Genomic DNA, 17,005 nt, shown 5'->3' with positions numbered 1-17,005 from the left:
GTGGCAACTTCCAAGCTCCTTACATGTGAGATCAAAAACTGGAAGTTCCCCTGATATTTTTTATTTCAGGGAACATTAATTGAGCATGACTTGGATGTGAAATGCACTTATTAGACAGTTGAACTCGTACAAGTGAGATATGAATTGGTTTTATTTTTCCCCCCAATATTCTCCTTCAACTATACTTTGGGAAGAAGAGAGGGGTTGTTGAATTCTCTTTCTTTCCTTCTTACTTTTGGTAATAGTTAACATTCAATAAAATGTGCAGAACTTAATTGTTCATTTTGATGAGTTTTTAACGATTGTATGTACACTAGGTTTCTCAGCCTTAGCACTATTGACATTTTGCACTAGATAATTCTTTGTTGTAGGGACCTGTCCTGTTTATCCCTGGCCTCTACCCATTGGATGGCAGCATCATCCCCCTGGTCATGACAGTCAAAAGTGTCTCCAGACATTGCCAATGTCCCCTGGGAAGCAAAATCACTCCTGGTTGAGAAACATTGATATGCACCCATGGAACTACCACCAAAAGAGAAGATATAGTTCATTTCCATTCCTCCAAAGTTCCTTTCAGACCTTTTCATTAATTCCCAAAACCACTGTCTCTAATTTCTATGATCATAGATTCATTCTGCCCATGTTTGGACTTTGTCTAAATTAAATCATATAGTGTGTACTCTGTTTTCGTCTGGTCTCTCTCACGTAACGTAATGTGTTTGCTACTTCTCCATGTCATTGCATTTAACATTTTATTGCAGAATAGTGTTCCGTTGTATGAATATACCACAATTTGTTAATATCGTTGGCTGTGGATGGATACTTAGGCTGTTTCTGATTTAGGGCTATTTGGAGTAAGGATGCTATAAATATTCTGATAAAGTCTTTTGGTGGACATGTTTTCATTTCTCTCAGTAAATATCTAGGAGGAATTATTGGGTTGTAGGGTAGATGTATGTGTAACTTTTAACAAACTGCAAAACACTTCTACAAAGTGGTATGCCATTTTACACTCCCATGTACACAACTATGTGAGCCTTGCAGTTGTTCCATACTACCAGCAACAATGTCACCATTTGGTCTTATCAATCTTTTTGTCTTTTAGCTATTCTGGTAGATATCACATTATGATTTTTGTTTACATTTCCCTGATGATAATAGATATTGAGCGCCTTGTCAGGTGGTTTTTTTGTGACTTATCTTCACTTGTAACATACTAAGTCCTTTTATGGTTGTTTCGTAGGAGTTCCCATTACATCTGCACCCCCCTACACCCCACTAACAGATTCAAGTTTTATAGGAACCCGCAGCTGTTCCTCAAGGACTGAGAAACCTTTTGCCATCTGAATAAATGTGGTCTAAATTATCAAAACTGCTGTGAAACATGCCTTTCTGATGTTTTTTTCCGTTTTCAAACATGCTATATGGTTACAGTGTTATTTTCCTTTAGTGAGGTGAGAAATAGTCCTAATAGCCAGACAAGTATACAGAACTACTGTTATTTGAGATAGCCTTCCAGTGCCCACAGGCTCTACACAGCAATACGCCCTGCCTCTTCCTTCCATAGCTTTGACAAACAAATTAGCAGCAGGGACCTGTCCCACACAAGGCAGTGAGTCACCTTTAAAATTCCATGCCTAACAGAATTTATTAGTGAGCCTTTTTCTGGAAGTGTTTCTCTTTTACTCATAAAGAAATGTCTTAAAGAAAATTAAGTTCTCTATTTTGAAAGACTCTTTTTTCCATATGATAACAGAAACTGCAAACCTAAAGCATTTGCAAATATAAGAATGTAGATGACTCAGTGTAAAATACCACCTGCTACTTGAAACGGAACCTGAGCCCAGAGGCCACTGATAGGACCGTGTAGGGGGACCCCGAAGGTGTATAATGAGTCGTACTCCTAGGGGTTCAAACTGGCATATTGACTTCATCCATTCCTTAGAAATTCAGCTCTGAATCTGGGATTTCTGTCTAAAACTTTGGGTCTTTAATACATGATACTATTTGGCGGAATTTACAATGATTTGACTCGTCATAAATATAAATACATCCAATGTGTATCGTGCCATTAACTACAAAGAAATGTCTGACTGATTATTCATCAAGATACTCTGTAAAACGGTACGAATGAATAGGTGCCTATATAACCACTCAATCATTAGTGTATTACCACGTGGACAGGACTTTTCTAGCTACTGGAGCATTGAATACTTGGAAGTGACCAAAGCTCGACTATATTTCCTTGGGAAACACCAGCATCCTATGAAATCAGCTAACTGCCATAAAATGCTGGCCTGTAGTTCACTGAGACCAAGATATTGCCCTCTTTCCACAGAAATGCAGGTTCTATGAGTTGGCATCACTGATGGACTGACTGAAGGACTTGCATATTTCAGTGCAAGTCAGAACTGGCACATTATACAGCTGAAAGAGGCAGCCTGGCTTAGGAGAAAGAACATATGTACTTTCCAGAGACAGCATGATACAATAACCTGGCCTTCCTGCCTTAGTTTCTTCATCTGTAACATGGGGCTTCCTCTTCCCCTTGTTGGTCAAGGATTGTATCAGATACACCAATGTCTGCGACTGGCCCCAAATAGGCCATCTCTTCCCCACACCCCCACACTGGTGTCTGGGGATCCTACCACAGCCTTCATCCACCTGCTTAAATGGGGTCTGAATGAATGACTGGTGAGCTGCAAAATTAACATTAAATATCCAGGGATCCTTCACAGCAAAATGTGAGATCCTATCTTCAGGATTAGAGAACTTCTGAAAGGAGACACAGAAACCTAAGTTTTGACCTGATGAGAGTAAGGACAATAACTTTTCCAAGTTACAAAGCCATGAGAGAAAGTGTACTATGTTTTGATGGGGCATGGAGTAAATTTGAAACTCAAATATTGTGTCAGATGTCTTTAGCACACCTAAATTACTAAAAGGCTGTGAACATAAACAAGTATTCCATTGAGTCTGCTGCGCTCTCAGAACTATTCTGTTCGGTATGTTTAACGATAAGGCCTCTAGACACTTTTGAGAGATGTTTTCTATTTTCCATTTATTTAGGGCTAAAAAAATTCTTTGAAAAGAAAAAAAACACATTATTTTAAATTTCCCCAAATTTCCTTGAGGCTTTCTTTCATCTTTCTAAGGTGAATGAGAAATGAATGGAAAAGGGCTACGATGGGAGTCCCTCGGGTAAGCAATTTTGGACAAATACCCAGTGTGAGACAAGCATATACAATCGCATTTCTTTTCTCATTCACCCTCGGTTCATAACATTAGTGGGATGCTAATAAACAAACATGGAGAGAAAAATGTTGGGGGCAAGTTGTATCAGTAGGATACTAATGTTTTCATTCTCACAAGCCTATAAAAAAACCCAGCAAGAGTTTCCTCACTCAAGTCCGGTGATCTCCAGCAGCCATCTTGCCCTCTCTAAACTTCTGCCAGTTAACTCATGACACTAACCATCTGCAGGGCACTTAACTGCCTTTGTTTGTAAAGTATGAAAAATTTTCAAATATTAATATATTCCTAGTAAAGAGAATCGTATAATAAAACAGAACTTAGTTATTTCCTCTTAATTCCAATGCAAAAAAGGGCTTTTTTTGCTTTTAGTTCCTGTCCAACAAAATAATTTTTTGCTAAAGTTGGGTTTTTCTAACTTGTCCTCTTTAGCTAACCAGACAAAAAGATTCATCTCTGAATAGTTTAGGACCTGGCTTCTGAATAAGATATGAGGGTACTTCGTGCAGGGTGATTTCTCACTGCAGTTTGAAAAGGGATCATGGTTACCCCCAGAGGGTGTGGCTCATATGTGTATACATGAGGTAACATGTCCAAAGGGCTTTGTAAGCAGTAAGGCAATCTCTAGATGTGATCTCTAAATACTATTCCACATTAAAGGCTCCAGGCTCCTTGGGAAAATGACTGATTCCATGTTGGGAATAAGAAATATATAAGATGAGGCTGAATCGTGTTGTACCAGAAAGAAAGGAAAAATACTAATATAAACTACTAGGATCATGTCAATAGGACTTAGGCTCCAAGTTGAAGAGCTTCTCACTGACAAAGACGGGATGATTTGAGTATGAGTAAGAATAATGTGGATTAAAGCATTTAAATTCATTAGTTCATAATGACACTAAAGCAATCAACACATTCCAGTCTATGAGAAATTCTACTGGACAAAAAATCTGATTACTTTAACACGTTAAAATCAATGGAAGGAAAAAGGAGAAAAGAGGAACTTACGATTTAAAAGAAATTTAAAATATATGAATCAATCCTAATACTTGGTCCATATTTGGATTCTGATTTGAACAAACTCCCACTGTTAAAATATTTTATGAGCTAGTTAGGGAAGTTGGATTACTGACTGGATATTTGATTATATTAAGGAATTCTGATGAAGACTTTAGAGGTGATCATGGCATTGTGGTTTTGTTTTTATAGTGGTCCCCTTTTAGAGGTGCATAATGAATTATATACAAAATAATATGTCTGGGATTTGCTTCAGAAGAGTTCTGGGGCAGGGATTTGGATGAAACAAAAATGGTCATAAGTTGGTAATTATTGTTTCTGGGTAATAATTGCGGATTTATTATACCATTCTTTTTATTAGAGAAAATGTTAATATTTGAAAATTTTCGGATCCTGCTGTCTCTGGAAAGTACACATGTTCTTTCTCCTAAGCCAGGCTGCCTCTTTCAGCTGTATAATGTGCCAGTTCTGACTTGCACTGAAATATGCAAATCCTTCAGTCAGTCCATCAGTGATGCCAACTCATAGAACTTGCATTTCTGTGGAAAGAGGGCAATATCCTGGTCTCAGTGAACTACAGGCCAGCATTTTATGGCAGTTAGCTGATTTCATAGGATGCTGGTATTTCCCAAGGAAATATAGTTGAGCTTTGGTCACTTCCAAGTATTCAATGCTCCAGTAGCTAGAAAAGTCCTGTCCACGTGGTAATACACTAATGATTGAGTAGTTATATAGGCACCTATTCATTCATACTGTTTTACAGAGTATCTTGATGAATAATCAGTCAGACATTTCTTTCTAGTTAATATTATGATACACATTGGATGTATTTATATTTATGAAGAGTCAAATCATTGTAAATTCCGCCAAATAGTATCATGTATTAAAGACCCAAGGTTTTAGACAGAAATCCCAGATTCAGAGCTGAATTTCTAAGGAATGGATGAAGTCAATATGCCAGTTTGAACCCCTAGGAGTACGATCCATTATACACCTTCGGGGCCCCCCTACACGGTCCTATCAGTGGCCTCTGGGCTCAGGTTCCGTTTCAAGTAGCAGGTGGTATTTTACACTGAGTCACCTACATTCTTATATTTGCAAATGCTTTAGGTTTGCAGTTTTTTTTCAGATGCAGTGTCTACAATTTCAGTACCTGATAACTGGTAGGTGTTATTGTTACTTAGGGTAGTGTAAGCAAAAGAAACCCTTATTTAAGCTTTAGCTATTTTATACATGCAAGTCATTTGTGCTTCTTCTTTTAAGAATAATTAAACAAGAATTCATTGATGAATAATTAAACAAGAATTCATTGATGAACAGCCGACAGAATAAAAAGAGGCATCTGTAGCAATATTTAAAATACGTAAAACATTTAGATATTGTTATATTAGTAATACGCAGTTCCATTTATTGAGGGCCTCAGTTGTCCCAGGGTCTGCTGGGCCCTGTATGTCCTTTATCAGGAATCCCCACAGTCACTGGTCAGCAGAACTGGAGGGAGCTGGGGCTCTGATTGGTCATCCAGCTTGTAGGCATGAGGGAGGGGATTCGACCTCAGCCTTCCTTTAATCCAGAGCCTTGATCTGTGCTCTCCCCGTGCCTATAGCTGTGTAACAGAGTGTTGTCTTCTCGCACTAACCTGTTTTTACTTCTCTCTGTAGTATATGTTCCATATACTCTATCTCCAACTTCCCATAGCAATTAGAGTTAGTCTTTCCATAGCAATTAGAGTTCGCCTTTCTGCACCTTTCCTAATATCACCTTATTTCTTCTGGCTTCTCATGGAGCTTAGATGTTGGGTGTAAACTTCACACTTTGAACACTGAGAGCCCTTGATTGCTGCATGCCCTTCGCCAGTCCCAAACCCTAAGCTGTTCTTGAAATAGAGAAACTCTATGGGCAGTTCCGTATAAAAGAGTCCCTCTTTGCTTTTTGTATGGCTTAAAGTGAAAACGCTGAGGCTTGTGGTAAAACATCACATACCATCGTCCTCTTCGGTGTGTCTCTGCTGTCGGTACAAGCATTTATTCCTTTTGTCATTTTAAATCCTTGGAAACCAGTCCCTATCCCTCCTTTAAAATAAGTAGATTAATTGCAGTTTTATGATCCCTGTTTATTTCCTGCAGCTCCAAACAGGCTTAAGAAATAAATGGTGTTTATTTAAAAATGGATATATTAGCATGTTTGCCTTTGAAGATTTGCATGTTTTTAAAAATATTACATTTTTCAAAGTAATGCTTAAGTAGTAATGGCTAAGGAAAATAACCATCTGGTTACAATTTGATCCTTTTCTCACCAGTCTTTAACTGTTATTTGATTATTCCAAGTCATAACCTTTTTTTCTGAACTAACTGAACTGTACCAGTATAATTCCTCCTGCTTTCTAAACTTACGGACAAAAATTCCTTTCTGAGATATCAGGCCAGTCCCATCTATCCTGTTGGTTCTCCTCATTTGCCAGAAGGTGTCTCTTCTAGCCAAAGAATTATTTTCTCCGTATGAGAAGGGCCTTAATTTGCCATTCTGTCTCTTCTCTCTCCTTCTTCCATCTAATCCAGAAGAAGTAATCTACTTTCTTCTTTAAAAATAGGGTGCTTGTATCATTCCAACTGCTACTAAATCTGGCTTCAAATTGGAATAGTGTGGATTCTTTCTTCAACTGAAGTTACTATAGCAATTATCTCTCACCATAATTAGATGGAAGGGAGTTTTTATGATGAAATGAACGCTAGGCTCAGAAACAAAGACCTGACTGCAACCCCAGCCTTGTTTTACGAGTGTTTAGCAAGGAGCAAAAGTTTCTTGACTTCTCTGTACTCAGTTCCGCATTTACAATTTGAGGACAATTACCCTGTTTCCCCGAAAACAAGACCTAGCCAGACCATCAGCTCTAATGCATCTTTTGGAGCAAAAATTAATATAAGACCTGGTATTCTATTCTATTATATTATGTAAGACCCGGTTTTATATTAAAATAAGACTAGGTCTTATACTAATTTTTGCTCCAAAAGATATGTTAGAGCTGATGGTCTGGCTAGGTCTTATTTTCGGGAAAACATAGTATGAAAAAATGCATCGTACAGCTACATGACAATAGACCCAAGTAATAAGTATGTTAGGGTATTATAGCACTTGTTTCTTTTTTTTCTTATCTCCCCAAATCCTTTATAAGGTAATATTACTTTTCAGATTAAAAATAGAGTTTCAGTCTAACATATTCAGTTTGAAAAAAATACTACTTATTGAGTGCCTCTTATGTGTCTGAAGCATTTGCTATGGCATTTTGGGTTTTAAAAAATGCCAGAATCTTTCCTGATTATTTACACCAGGGCAATAAAAAAGCAAAAGAATTATGCTTAGTGGACTATTTAGAATAAGTACTTCATACTCCACCTAAGATTTAAGGTGCTGTTGTGTGTAACCTAAGTGTTTAATGCTAGGCTGTCAGCCCAACCCATGTTAAATATAAATGGTATTCTATCTCACTATAGCCATCTGCTTCAGGACTCATTCCAAAGTTAACTTCCTGGCTTACTCAGGGTCATTCCACTGAGGAAAATGGATCTTAGTGATATGATGACCAGACAACATCAACGTGAGCAAGACTTTAGATAATGCATCTCAGAGCTACCTCTAGAGGTAACTGGATTGAAGTAAGCTAAACAAGATCATTTGCCAAGTATTACAGCATGATTTTTAGTTGAAATTTTTACGGAAATAGTTATAGATCCGCTTGTAGTTGTGAGAAATAATATAGAAGATCCCTTGTACACTTTGCCCAGTTTCCCCCAGTGGTAACATTTTGCAGAACTATAGTTTTTGTTACTTTGCCAGCTTTTGTTTCTTTGCTAGCTTTTGGTGCCATCATGGCAGCCTTATTTTGAAGTCAGATTTGTGACAATTTTCTTTACCAGAATTAATCAAATAATTTTGCTACAGAGATATACGAGGTAACTACCTACGTTTACAAAAGAAAACCACATCATGATATATAAGAAGCTGTCTCCACATCCCCACCCACACACAAAAATTTATTCACTTAACGCATTACAGAATAACTCTACACCATAGGTCAGTTTGAGATATTTGACCGCTTCGCTCTCTAGATAACTAATAAACAGGACCCAGCTCTCCTTTTATAGATGTTGGGGCCGACCTCCTTTATCAATATGAGGAAATAGGGCTGGACATAATTTGTTTCTTTCTGGGCCAATGTCTTTAGTTTGTACAGGTTTAGAAATGAAATCACTGGATTGGGAATTAGAAGGCCTATGTTTGAGCCTCTTCTCATTAGCTGTGTCACTGTAAATAAGTCAGTTACTTTCTCTAAGTTTGCTCAGCTACTATGTAAAATGGTTGGACTAAACCAATAGCTCTCACACTCCAGTGTGTATTAGAATCACCTAGAGGACTTCCTATGACACCAATTGCTGCACTCCACCCCTAGAGTTTCTGAATAAGCAGGTCCACAGCAGGGCACAAGAATTTGCCTAACAAATTCCCCAGTGATGCCAGAGAAATGGCATGAAATGTCCGTGAAAACCACTAGGCTACATGACACAAAAGTGTGCTTTGGGCCCAACGGTCAGTACTACCCCGTCCCCCCAAAAAACCTCAAATTTGTTTTCTGGTTGAATAAGTTATACATTTGTCCTTTTTTTTTCTTTTTTCCTTAAGTGATTCAGAGCTATAGTGGACTATAATGCAGCCAATAAAAATATCGTAGAAGAACATGCATTGTCATGGGAAGATAACTACAATATATTATTAGGTTGACAAGAAGCTATATATTACAAAATTTGCAGTTACATAGAAATTTTAGTTATTCATAGAAAACAAAAATCTGTAAAGATATATCCAAAATGTTAATAGTTGTTATCACAGAGTAATGGAGTTGCAAAATTTTTATTTGTTGTGCTTTTCTGTGTTTTCTAATTTTGTCTATAATTAGAATATTAATAAATCAGTTACTAATACAAAAAATGCAGTAAGCAATACAAATCTTGATTTCTCTGAGTTTTAATAATTACAGTAAAGAACTTATTGAATACCAAGCAACCGAAGTAAGGCTGTTCAGGTATAAGGTAAAATTGCCTGGGACAGTTTACAAAGGCAGCTGTAACCCTCGTTAGCCCTTTCCCTAAAAAGTGTGGTCGATCGCCTTTGCTCTTCTTCCTGCTTCACAGAGTTTTTCACTCAGGCAATAAATAGTCCTGGCTCCTAGACCATTATTATAGCATCGTGTTACTGTTTTCATGGCACTTTCCCACTGTTAACTAAGTAGGATCCACAGCCACAACTTCACAAGCTAGTCCCTCCTCCATCCTTGACAGTGAAGCAGAAAGTCCTTTATCTAAATGAAGCAAGTTCCTTCCGTGGTTATGTCTCTGTTAGAAGAATTAATATTTACAAATAAATAGGAATTTAAAAATATCACTGAACTAAATCTGTTTAGATGACAGCTATTTATTCCCCATGTGGGTTCATGTCTTCTCCTGGAATTTCTACTTGCTCTGATATCCCAAATATATCATGCTTCTCAGCATCAAGAAAGATAGATGAAAGAGAGCATAGCTTCCATGAAACTTTATTTGTTAAAATAATGTTGCTGCTAAATATTTCAATTAATGAATACTGTAGAAAAGTACTTCTTCATTTCTGTACTCTAGTAACTATTTCTGAATAAACTTGTTTGGTCAGAGGCATGTTGCCATTACAGCAGCACAGTGGTGATTTTCAAAACACCACTGTCGTGCAGCGCTGCTGCTGAGTTCCCTCCTGCAGATATTCCATAGGAATGAGAAATAAAAAAGGACATTTTGATTTACGAGTGATAGGGTATTTATGGTGGGGCACTGTTGTATAGTATGCATGTTAACATCCACTCATATTGGTATCATAAAATTATTTCCTTTAACAAATAGGTTTTGTGCTAGAGGCAGTATATTTTTATGCAACACCTAAAGAATCCTGTCATACAAACATATGTCCCATGGGTGTGCGGTCATTAGCAAAGTTACTGGATTTCCTTTATGTAACTGGGAGTTTCGTTGGTTGCCTCAGAACTGCTTGTTCACTGGTGTTACAACAGTACGGTCCAAGGCCAACATTACTTTCCATAATCCATTTATTCTGAAAGAAGTGATGAGAAGCTTATGTGTAGAACTTACTCACTATGTTGGAGAATAGTTTCAAGACCCAGTAACTGTTCCTTTTGCTCGTGTTCTCAGCTCCATCTAGAGATGACGAGGCATCAGTCCTCTTCTCTTTCTCCCACACACACATCTCTCTTCTGGTACTTCACACACCGCTGGCTTTTGACCTAGACGTCCACCAGCTGTGTTTAACTTGACTGGTTCCCAGGTAAATGAAAATAAACAGGCTTTTTATTTATATGTAAATTATCACGGTGCACCCATGGCTTAGAGAAAACACAAGGTAAAGGTTTAATTTACAGACAGCTATCTTCCTTTTTCCCTACTTTCTAAAGGCCGTTAGAAAATTTGTACAGAAACTCTAGAGTTGGAAGGGTGTACTGATGTTCCCTTAATCTAGTGTTTCTGTCCACAGTTAAGTATACACATAATTGTTGTCATTTTAGAGTGATAGAAACTTCTTCCTCACTGTATTGCTTCTCTCTTCTTCTGTTCCATGCTTCCTGCTTGCTAATTCATTTAGGAAGCCAGCGTCTTTTAGCTGGGGTCGGGGGAGTATATGCCACTCTGTGCCATCAGGTTTTATTGCCTCTCCTTGCCAACGCAATGTTCATAATTAGAGTAATAATTACCTTTTCAGGGTACTGCCTCAGACATCTCATTTCCTTTTGTAACTCAAGAACAGCAGGCGTGACGCATCGCCTTAAACTTTTGGCATCTTGTTAGAATCATCTCATGACTTGACTGTCTCCCTACTTGCCTTCTTTGCGTACTCTGTGACTGGACAATCACTGGCATATAGAAGATGCTTAATGATTGAATGAAGCCAGCTTGCCATTCCAGAAAGAGGAATATCGTATACTATTTATGCAACTCCGACAGTTGAATCTAGGTGTCATCAACACGGGCCTGATCAATGCTAAATTAGTGAGTTAGTAAAAATTACTTAATCCCAGTGTTATTTAAGATGTCAAATATATTTGATAAATGCTTGAAAAAGTAGTTTTATTTTTAAATGTATATCTATATTACAACATTTTCATATCTATATTACAAAACGTCTATTTTGTTTTGTAAATGAAGTTTGATTCTCGAATCTGGAGTTTATAATATAAAGTATAAACTCTCTTTTCTATGCCATAAAAGCATTCTAACTTTGAACATGAGCCATACCTAGACAAAAATGCATATTTGAGGCATAGTTTTATATACTTTTTTTTTTTAAGTCTATAATACCCTTCAAAAGGATCCTTTGTGTATGGCTATGCTACTTATTCTAAAGAGTTTTTTTTTTCTAAAGTCTGCAATTATTATAAAACTCACATTTTCCAGTATTTTACAGTTTTATCTGTCTTGTTTAGCATATCCTGAAGCAGTTATGTACCTTTTTTTAATATGCTAATTTTATCTTGTGCAGCCTGCCTTGACAGCATACCTTTTTATTGATTGAAATTCCAAATCTATGTTGAGGACTAGAATTTAATAATATAAATGTGTTAACTAAAATAAAAGAACATTAAAAAGTCTTTAGCATTATTATGCAAATGTATTGAAGCATAATAAACTTAACATTTGGTCTGATATTACATCAGCCTGGCCCTGTTTATTGTGGTTTAAGAAGACTATATTTAGATGCTGACTCAAAACAGACATTATTTTTAGATGTCTCCACTCTTTCTCCCCCTTTCTATTCCCAAGTGTCCAAATTCAGGTGCACAGAACACAGAGGGTCACACCTTACAGCCCACATGAAAGAGTCCTGTCTTCCCTAGTGTTTAATAATTATTTATACTTTTGTAACTGTATATTTCAGTAATGTAACAATGGAGCCTGAAGCTGTAGCTATACTCATAGACTCTGAAAAGCTTTAAAACTTTTACTTTTGGGAATAAAACTAGAAAGATGAAATACAGAGATATTTCTCAGTGTAGTGGAACAAAATAAAATTATCCTCTCTTAAAATAAATGGCAGTTAGGGAAAGCAAATTTTCCTGTCATGGGTAAAAGCTAGGGAACACAAAATCAGCATTTAAAATGTTAACTCAGTGTTTTAAATAAAAAGCTAAAATGCATTATACATTATCTGTTCTCAGAGATGATTGCAGATTCGTGTTATTAAGTCCTGCAAAAAAAAATACATAATGTACTTGGCAGATGGAACTATAAAAACTAGAGATGAAAAAAGACATATCGGGTCAAGGTTTAAAGTTTGCTGTTTTGAGGGGCCTCCATTTTGCGTTACTTAGTTTAATCAGCTCAGCCTCTTATTTGTTCTCCATCTTGAGTCCATATTCACAGGCATGCAAAAGAACATAAATCTTTGATGTTTGAAGCAGTGATGAAGATTAAAAGTCTCTAAACCTCTGCAGTTTTATCTCATTAACCTGTAAAGTTCTAGTGGGAAAATCACGGATTAGGAATCCAAGTTTCTTCCTAAGCCCACCATTGACACTTCATAGCTTTGTATCCTGAGCAAGTCACTTCATTTTTCCGAGCTTCTGTTTCTTCATTTGTAAAACAAAATTTCAAATGCCTGCTTTATCTAAACCACAGAACTATGCTGAGGATGAAAGGAGTCAAAATAGGCTTTATACACTATCAGTGTTTCACAGGTTCCAGGCAGGTCCAGTTGTAATTCCCATATTGCAGATGAGGAAAGGATGAGAGGGGCTAACAAGCTTGTTGTTGAAGGTCACACAGCTAGTAAGTGAGAGACCTAAATCTAAAATCCTATGTCAAAATATCTCCAATTGACATTTGGAGGCTGATAATTCTTTGGGGGTTGGGGGGAGCGGTTTTCCTGTGCATTATTGGATGTTTAGCGGCATCCTAGCCTCTACCCCCTAGGTGGCAATAACATCTCCCAAGCTGTGGTGACCAGAATTATCTCCAGACTTTGCCAAATGTCGCCTGGCAGACAAAATTGCCCCAAGTTGAGAACCAGTAGTCTGTATGATTCCAGCGCTAAAGTTCTTAACCACTTTATGATAACATTTATCGGTGTCATTGTTCTTCTGAGTAGAATATCCTGGGATACTCCATAACATAGCAATTTTCAAAATGAAAAAAGAGATAACTGATGTTCATCTGTCATCTTTCTCGTTCTGGATATTAGCAGGGACACTGTCTTCTTTGGAAGGTCCCTGTAAACTTCTTGTAGAAGCTGTCACTTGACAGGGACACTGTTGACAGTGGGACAGAAGTCAGAATCAACAGCCCCTAAATTCCCTTCCTCTGTAAGTCTATCATCATTCCCGAATGGCCCAGCTGGTCTCACTTGAACAGCCCCTTCTCATCTGAAATGTTTATAGGCTCCTGATATCTGTTAACCGTCTCAGAGGCCAGGGAGAGAAATATGTATTTTCATGACCATTATCTCATTCAGTCTTCACAACAAGCCCTTGAGGTCTGTATCAGTTATCCGTGTTTACATTTTGTTTAGGCATCTTCACCTTTCTTCCTTGCCTGCTCCTTCAGCTCTGGTGTTCTTCTTGCAGAACTTGATGTGGAAACTTAGCAGGGAGTTGATGGGGAAACTCAGCAGGTGCCTATCTCACCAGCACTGTATGAAGAGTAACGTCCTTCTGAATTACTCAACATAAAGCAGATGCTTTCTGGCCTGTATGACTCTGCCTTTTTCCTGTCCCCATAACAGGCTTCCAAAAATACATGCCTCCTTTGGCTGCTTTCGGGGACTTAAGAACAAACTGTCCAAGAGTAGAATGCTTTTACTTCGGTTGCTCACTCTTTCTCCCAAAAAAGGCATAGGACCTTCTTCACCCTCCCACACTTCTCCATCGTTATCTCTAATCTACCTCCCACGCTCTTCCTGATATTGGCACAGTCCCCAATTATCACCTCTCAGCTAAAGCTTTCTTAACATTTATGATTGCCTTTATTATGTTTGTCTCTCTGTTGTTTAAAAGTGTTGGCAAATTAGATGCATTTGATCCGGGCCTTATTAAATAGTCTGAAAATGTTTTGTACGTAGGCCTGTATGAATTAAAATTTTTTAAGACATTGAGTTTTAAGATTAATTGCTGCTGACAAGCACAATAAATATAATTGAGTGTGATTAAAAGCATTAGCATGACCTGAGGAGAGGCTGGTATAATTACCAACGGTGATAAAGAACTGTAATTGCCCACGAATCTTTAGAACACAGAACTCTGCTTGCAGAAGGTCCAAACAGTTGTTGGAACCGATGGGAAAGAGAACTGAATTACTTCCCAGCAACACAACTTAGTGTCAATTAAAACTTTTATTTATTTATTTTCTTTAAAGTGCATGTGAATCATTTTAATTACTCTATGGTTTCTTGAAAAAGGACTAATTGGCTTCTGCCATAAAATGGCAGGGTCTGGCCAGACGAAGTCATTTTTTCTTTTTAGATCAGCGTGCGTTCTTATTGACCAGACTTACTGGATTCTGATTTGACATGCATTCAGCCGTTTCATCCGGTTATATAAGTAAAGAACTGTGCGTTTCTCTTCCTTTCCCAGGTGGCCTTTTTGAAGATGTAACTGTGGGAACCGAAGCATTCCTGTCCACAGCATGGAGCTCACTGGAGGTTGGCAGTTGGCAACAGTGGGCAGTGATTATAGAGACTAGAACCAGAGCTACAGAATGACAGCCCTGCATTGAAGTTTTGAGTTACTTGTTTGCACGTATTCTCTAAGAGAAGAGTTAACTTCTGTGAAGGGTGTGAAGACAGTCACAGTAGTAAGTTCAGGTAGGTATAGACGTTGTGTCTCTCTTTCCCACAGAGAGGAATATTCACATAGGATGGGCTGTGTCAACACCACCCGGAAGGATGTTAGCTAGTGGAGACCCATCTGTCCTGTGTGGAATGCACTGAGGGATTTCCCCTGATGGAAGTGAATGGTAACTGCTATTAATCCTAGGAAATAAACTTTCAAAGGACTTCTCAAGTTCATTTAAAACAAATTTTAAAACGTAAAATAGAGAATTTTGTATACCTTATTCAGAGGAGAGGCTCAGTAAATAAATGTTTGTCGAACAAGTGATTTATCCAATTAAAGGTTTCCCCATGTATGCAAACCTGCATGTATTCTTTTTGTTCTTTATTTTCTTTACCAAATACTATGGTACATCAATCAATATGCCTCGCTGGAGTCCTGTTACAGAGTTGTCATAATCCTTGTATGCCAAGACAGGTGGTGAGGAAACCATGGAATGAGAATGATAAAGCTAGAGGGACTCCTGCCGAGCACAGGCCAGCTCCAGATTTTACAGAAAGGTTTGAGACTTGCCTGTAATCACAGTAGAAGCAAAGCTGGGATTGGAGCCAGGCAGAGGCAGATCCTCCTTTCCCACTCCGCATTCAGCAGGATGGCCTTTGGATTTGCAAGGATACTTGCTGATTATCAAGCCTGTTGGTGTTAATCCTAGCCTAGAGGCCACCAGTACCTCCTTATTCAAAAAACCCTGAGTTTTCTGTCCTCTAAGTTCCTAATTTAGTACAGGTATCAGTGGCATCATGATTTGGTGAATCTTTCGTAACTTTTTCGTTGTAGTTTAACCAAAACGGGTGCCCTATCAACAAGGCAGTGGTGTAGCACTCCTAATTCTGTAGCTGGTGGACTGACGTAGGAATACAATCCATCTGTTTAATCCTGCAGAGTCATTTTATTAAGCACAGTTTGAAACAGTCAAGTTCTTAGTAATATGTCCAAGATGCACAGCCATAAAGGAGAATTAGTTTGGCTTCACTTAAACTACTAACCTCTCAAAACACCATGCTGACTTTTCATGCTTTAGATTTCTATCTGTCGGTGTAGACCAGGGTTTTTCAACCTTGGCTCTATTTACATTTTGGGCCAGATTATTCTATGTTGTGGGAGACTCTCCTATGCTGTTGGGAAAAAAAAATTCTTTTATCCTACACCCTCGTATGTTCAATGGCTGAGGCTTGCAAATCAAACTCATAAAGCACACTAACAACAACAACAAAAGTTTAATTATATATCCACACAGGAGTTTCACAGAGAAATGAGACTCTAGGAAGTGGTCAGATGGTTGAGGTTTATATACCATCTTAGGCTAAACGAAAAAAAAAAAAAAAAGGAGGTTTGGGCTTCTGGGTTGGGAGAGACCAGTTATAAGAGGAGGGTGAAGGGAAGAAATGTGTAGTTCCTGAGAGTTGTCTTGTTCTGCGGATAAGAGTTTCTCAGACGATAACAGTTGTCTCCAGGACTAGCTCTCTTCCTGGTACAGAGACACCTTTACAAATGTAAATTTCCTTTATAAATGTAAATTTCCTTTACAAAAGAGGCAATTTATACTTTATTTTTAGGCTGTTAAGAGGAAAGTGAAAAGCTTTTCCTGTCTCTGCTGGTTCTCAATTGTCTTTAGCTCAAAAGAATTCTTATGCCAAAGTGGCAGGTTTTGGGGTGACATTCTGATCCCCTTCGGTGCATTGGAGGATTTTAGCAGCAACCCACCAGATGCCAGTAGCCCCCTCCCCAAGTTGTGACAACCAATAATATCTGCTGACATTGCCCTGATTGCCCAAATCAACCCCAGTTGAGAACCACTGCTGTAGTGAATGTGTCTGAGAA

At 38.0% G+C, this 17,005-nt stretch overlaps 1 protein-coding gene across 1 annotated transcript in view; it reads left to right on the top strand.

The window, feature by feature from the left end:
• The window catches only part of UBE3D (ubiquitin protein ligase E3D), a 133,122-nt gene extending 116,697 nt beyond the window's left edge, over positions 1-16,425 (top strand). The window contains exon 11 of the mRNA XM_033103297.1: positions 14,927-16,425. Coding sequence (XP_032959188.1) covers positions 14,927-14,947 — 21 coding nt within the window. The 3' untranslated portion in view covers positions 14,948-16,425. The remainder of the gene's footprint in view (positions 1-14,926) is intronic.
• The last annotated feature ends 580 nt before the right edge of the window (positions 16,426-17,005 follow it).

This window comes from Rhinolophus ferrumequinum, chromosome 3, assembly GCF_004115265.2.
Source record: "Rhinolophus ferrumequinum isolate MPI-CBG mRhiFer1 chromosome 3, mRhiFer1_v1.p, whole genome shotgun sequence".
Classification (NCBI taxonomy): Eukaryota; Metazoa; Chordata; class Mammalia; order Chiroptera; family Rhinolophidae; genus Rhinolophus; species Rhinolophus ferrumequinum.
This window is presented reverse-complemented; position numbering and strand designations above follow the sequence as displayed.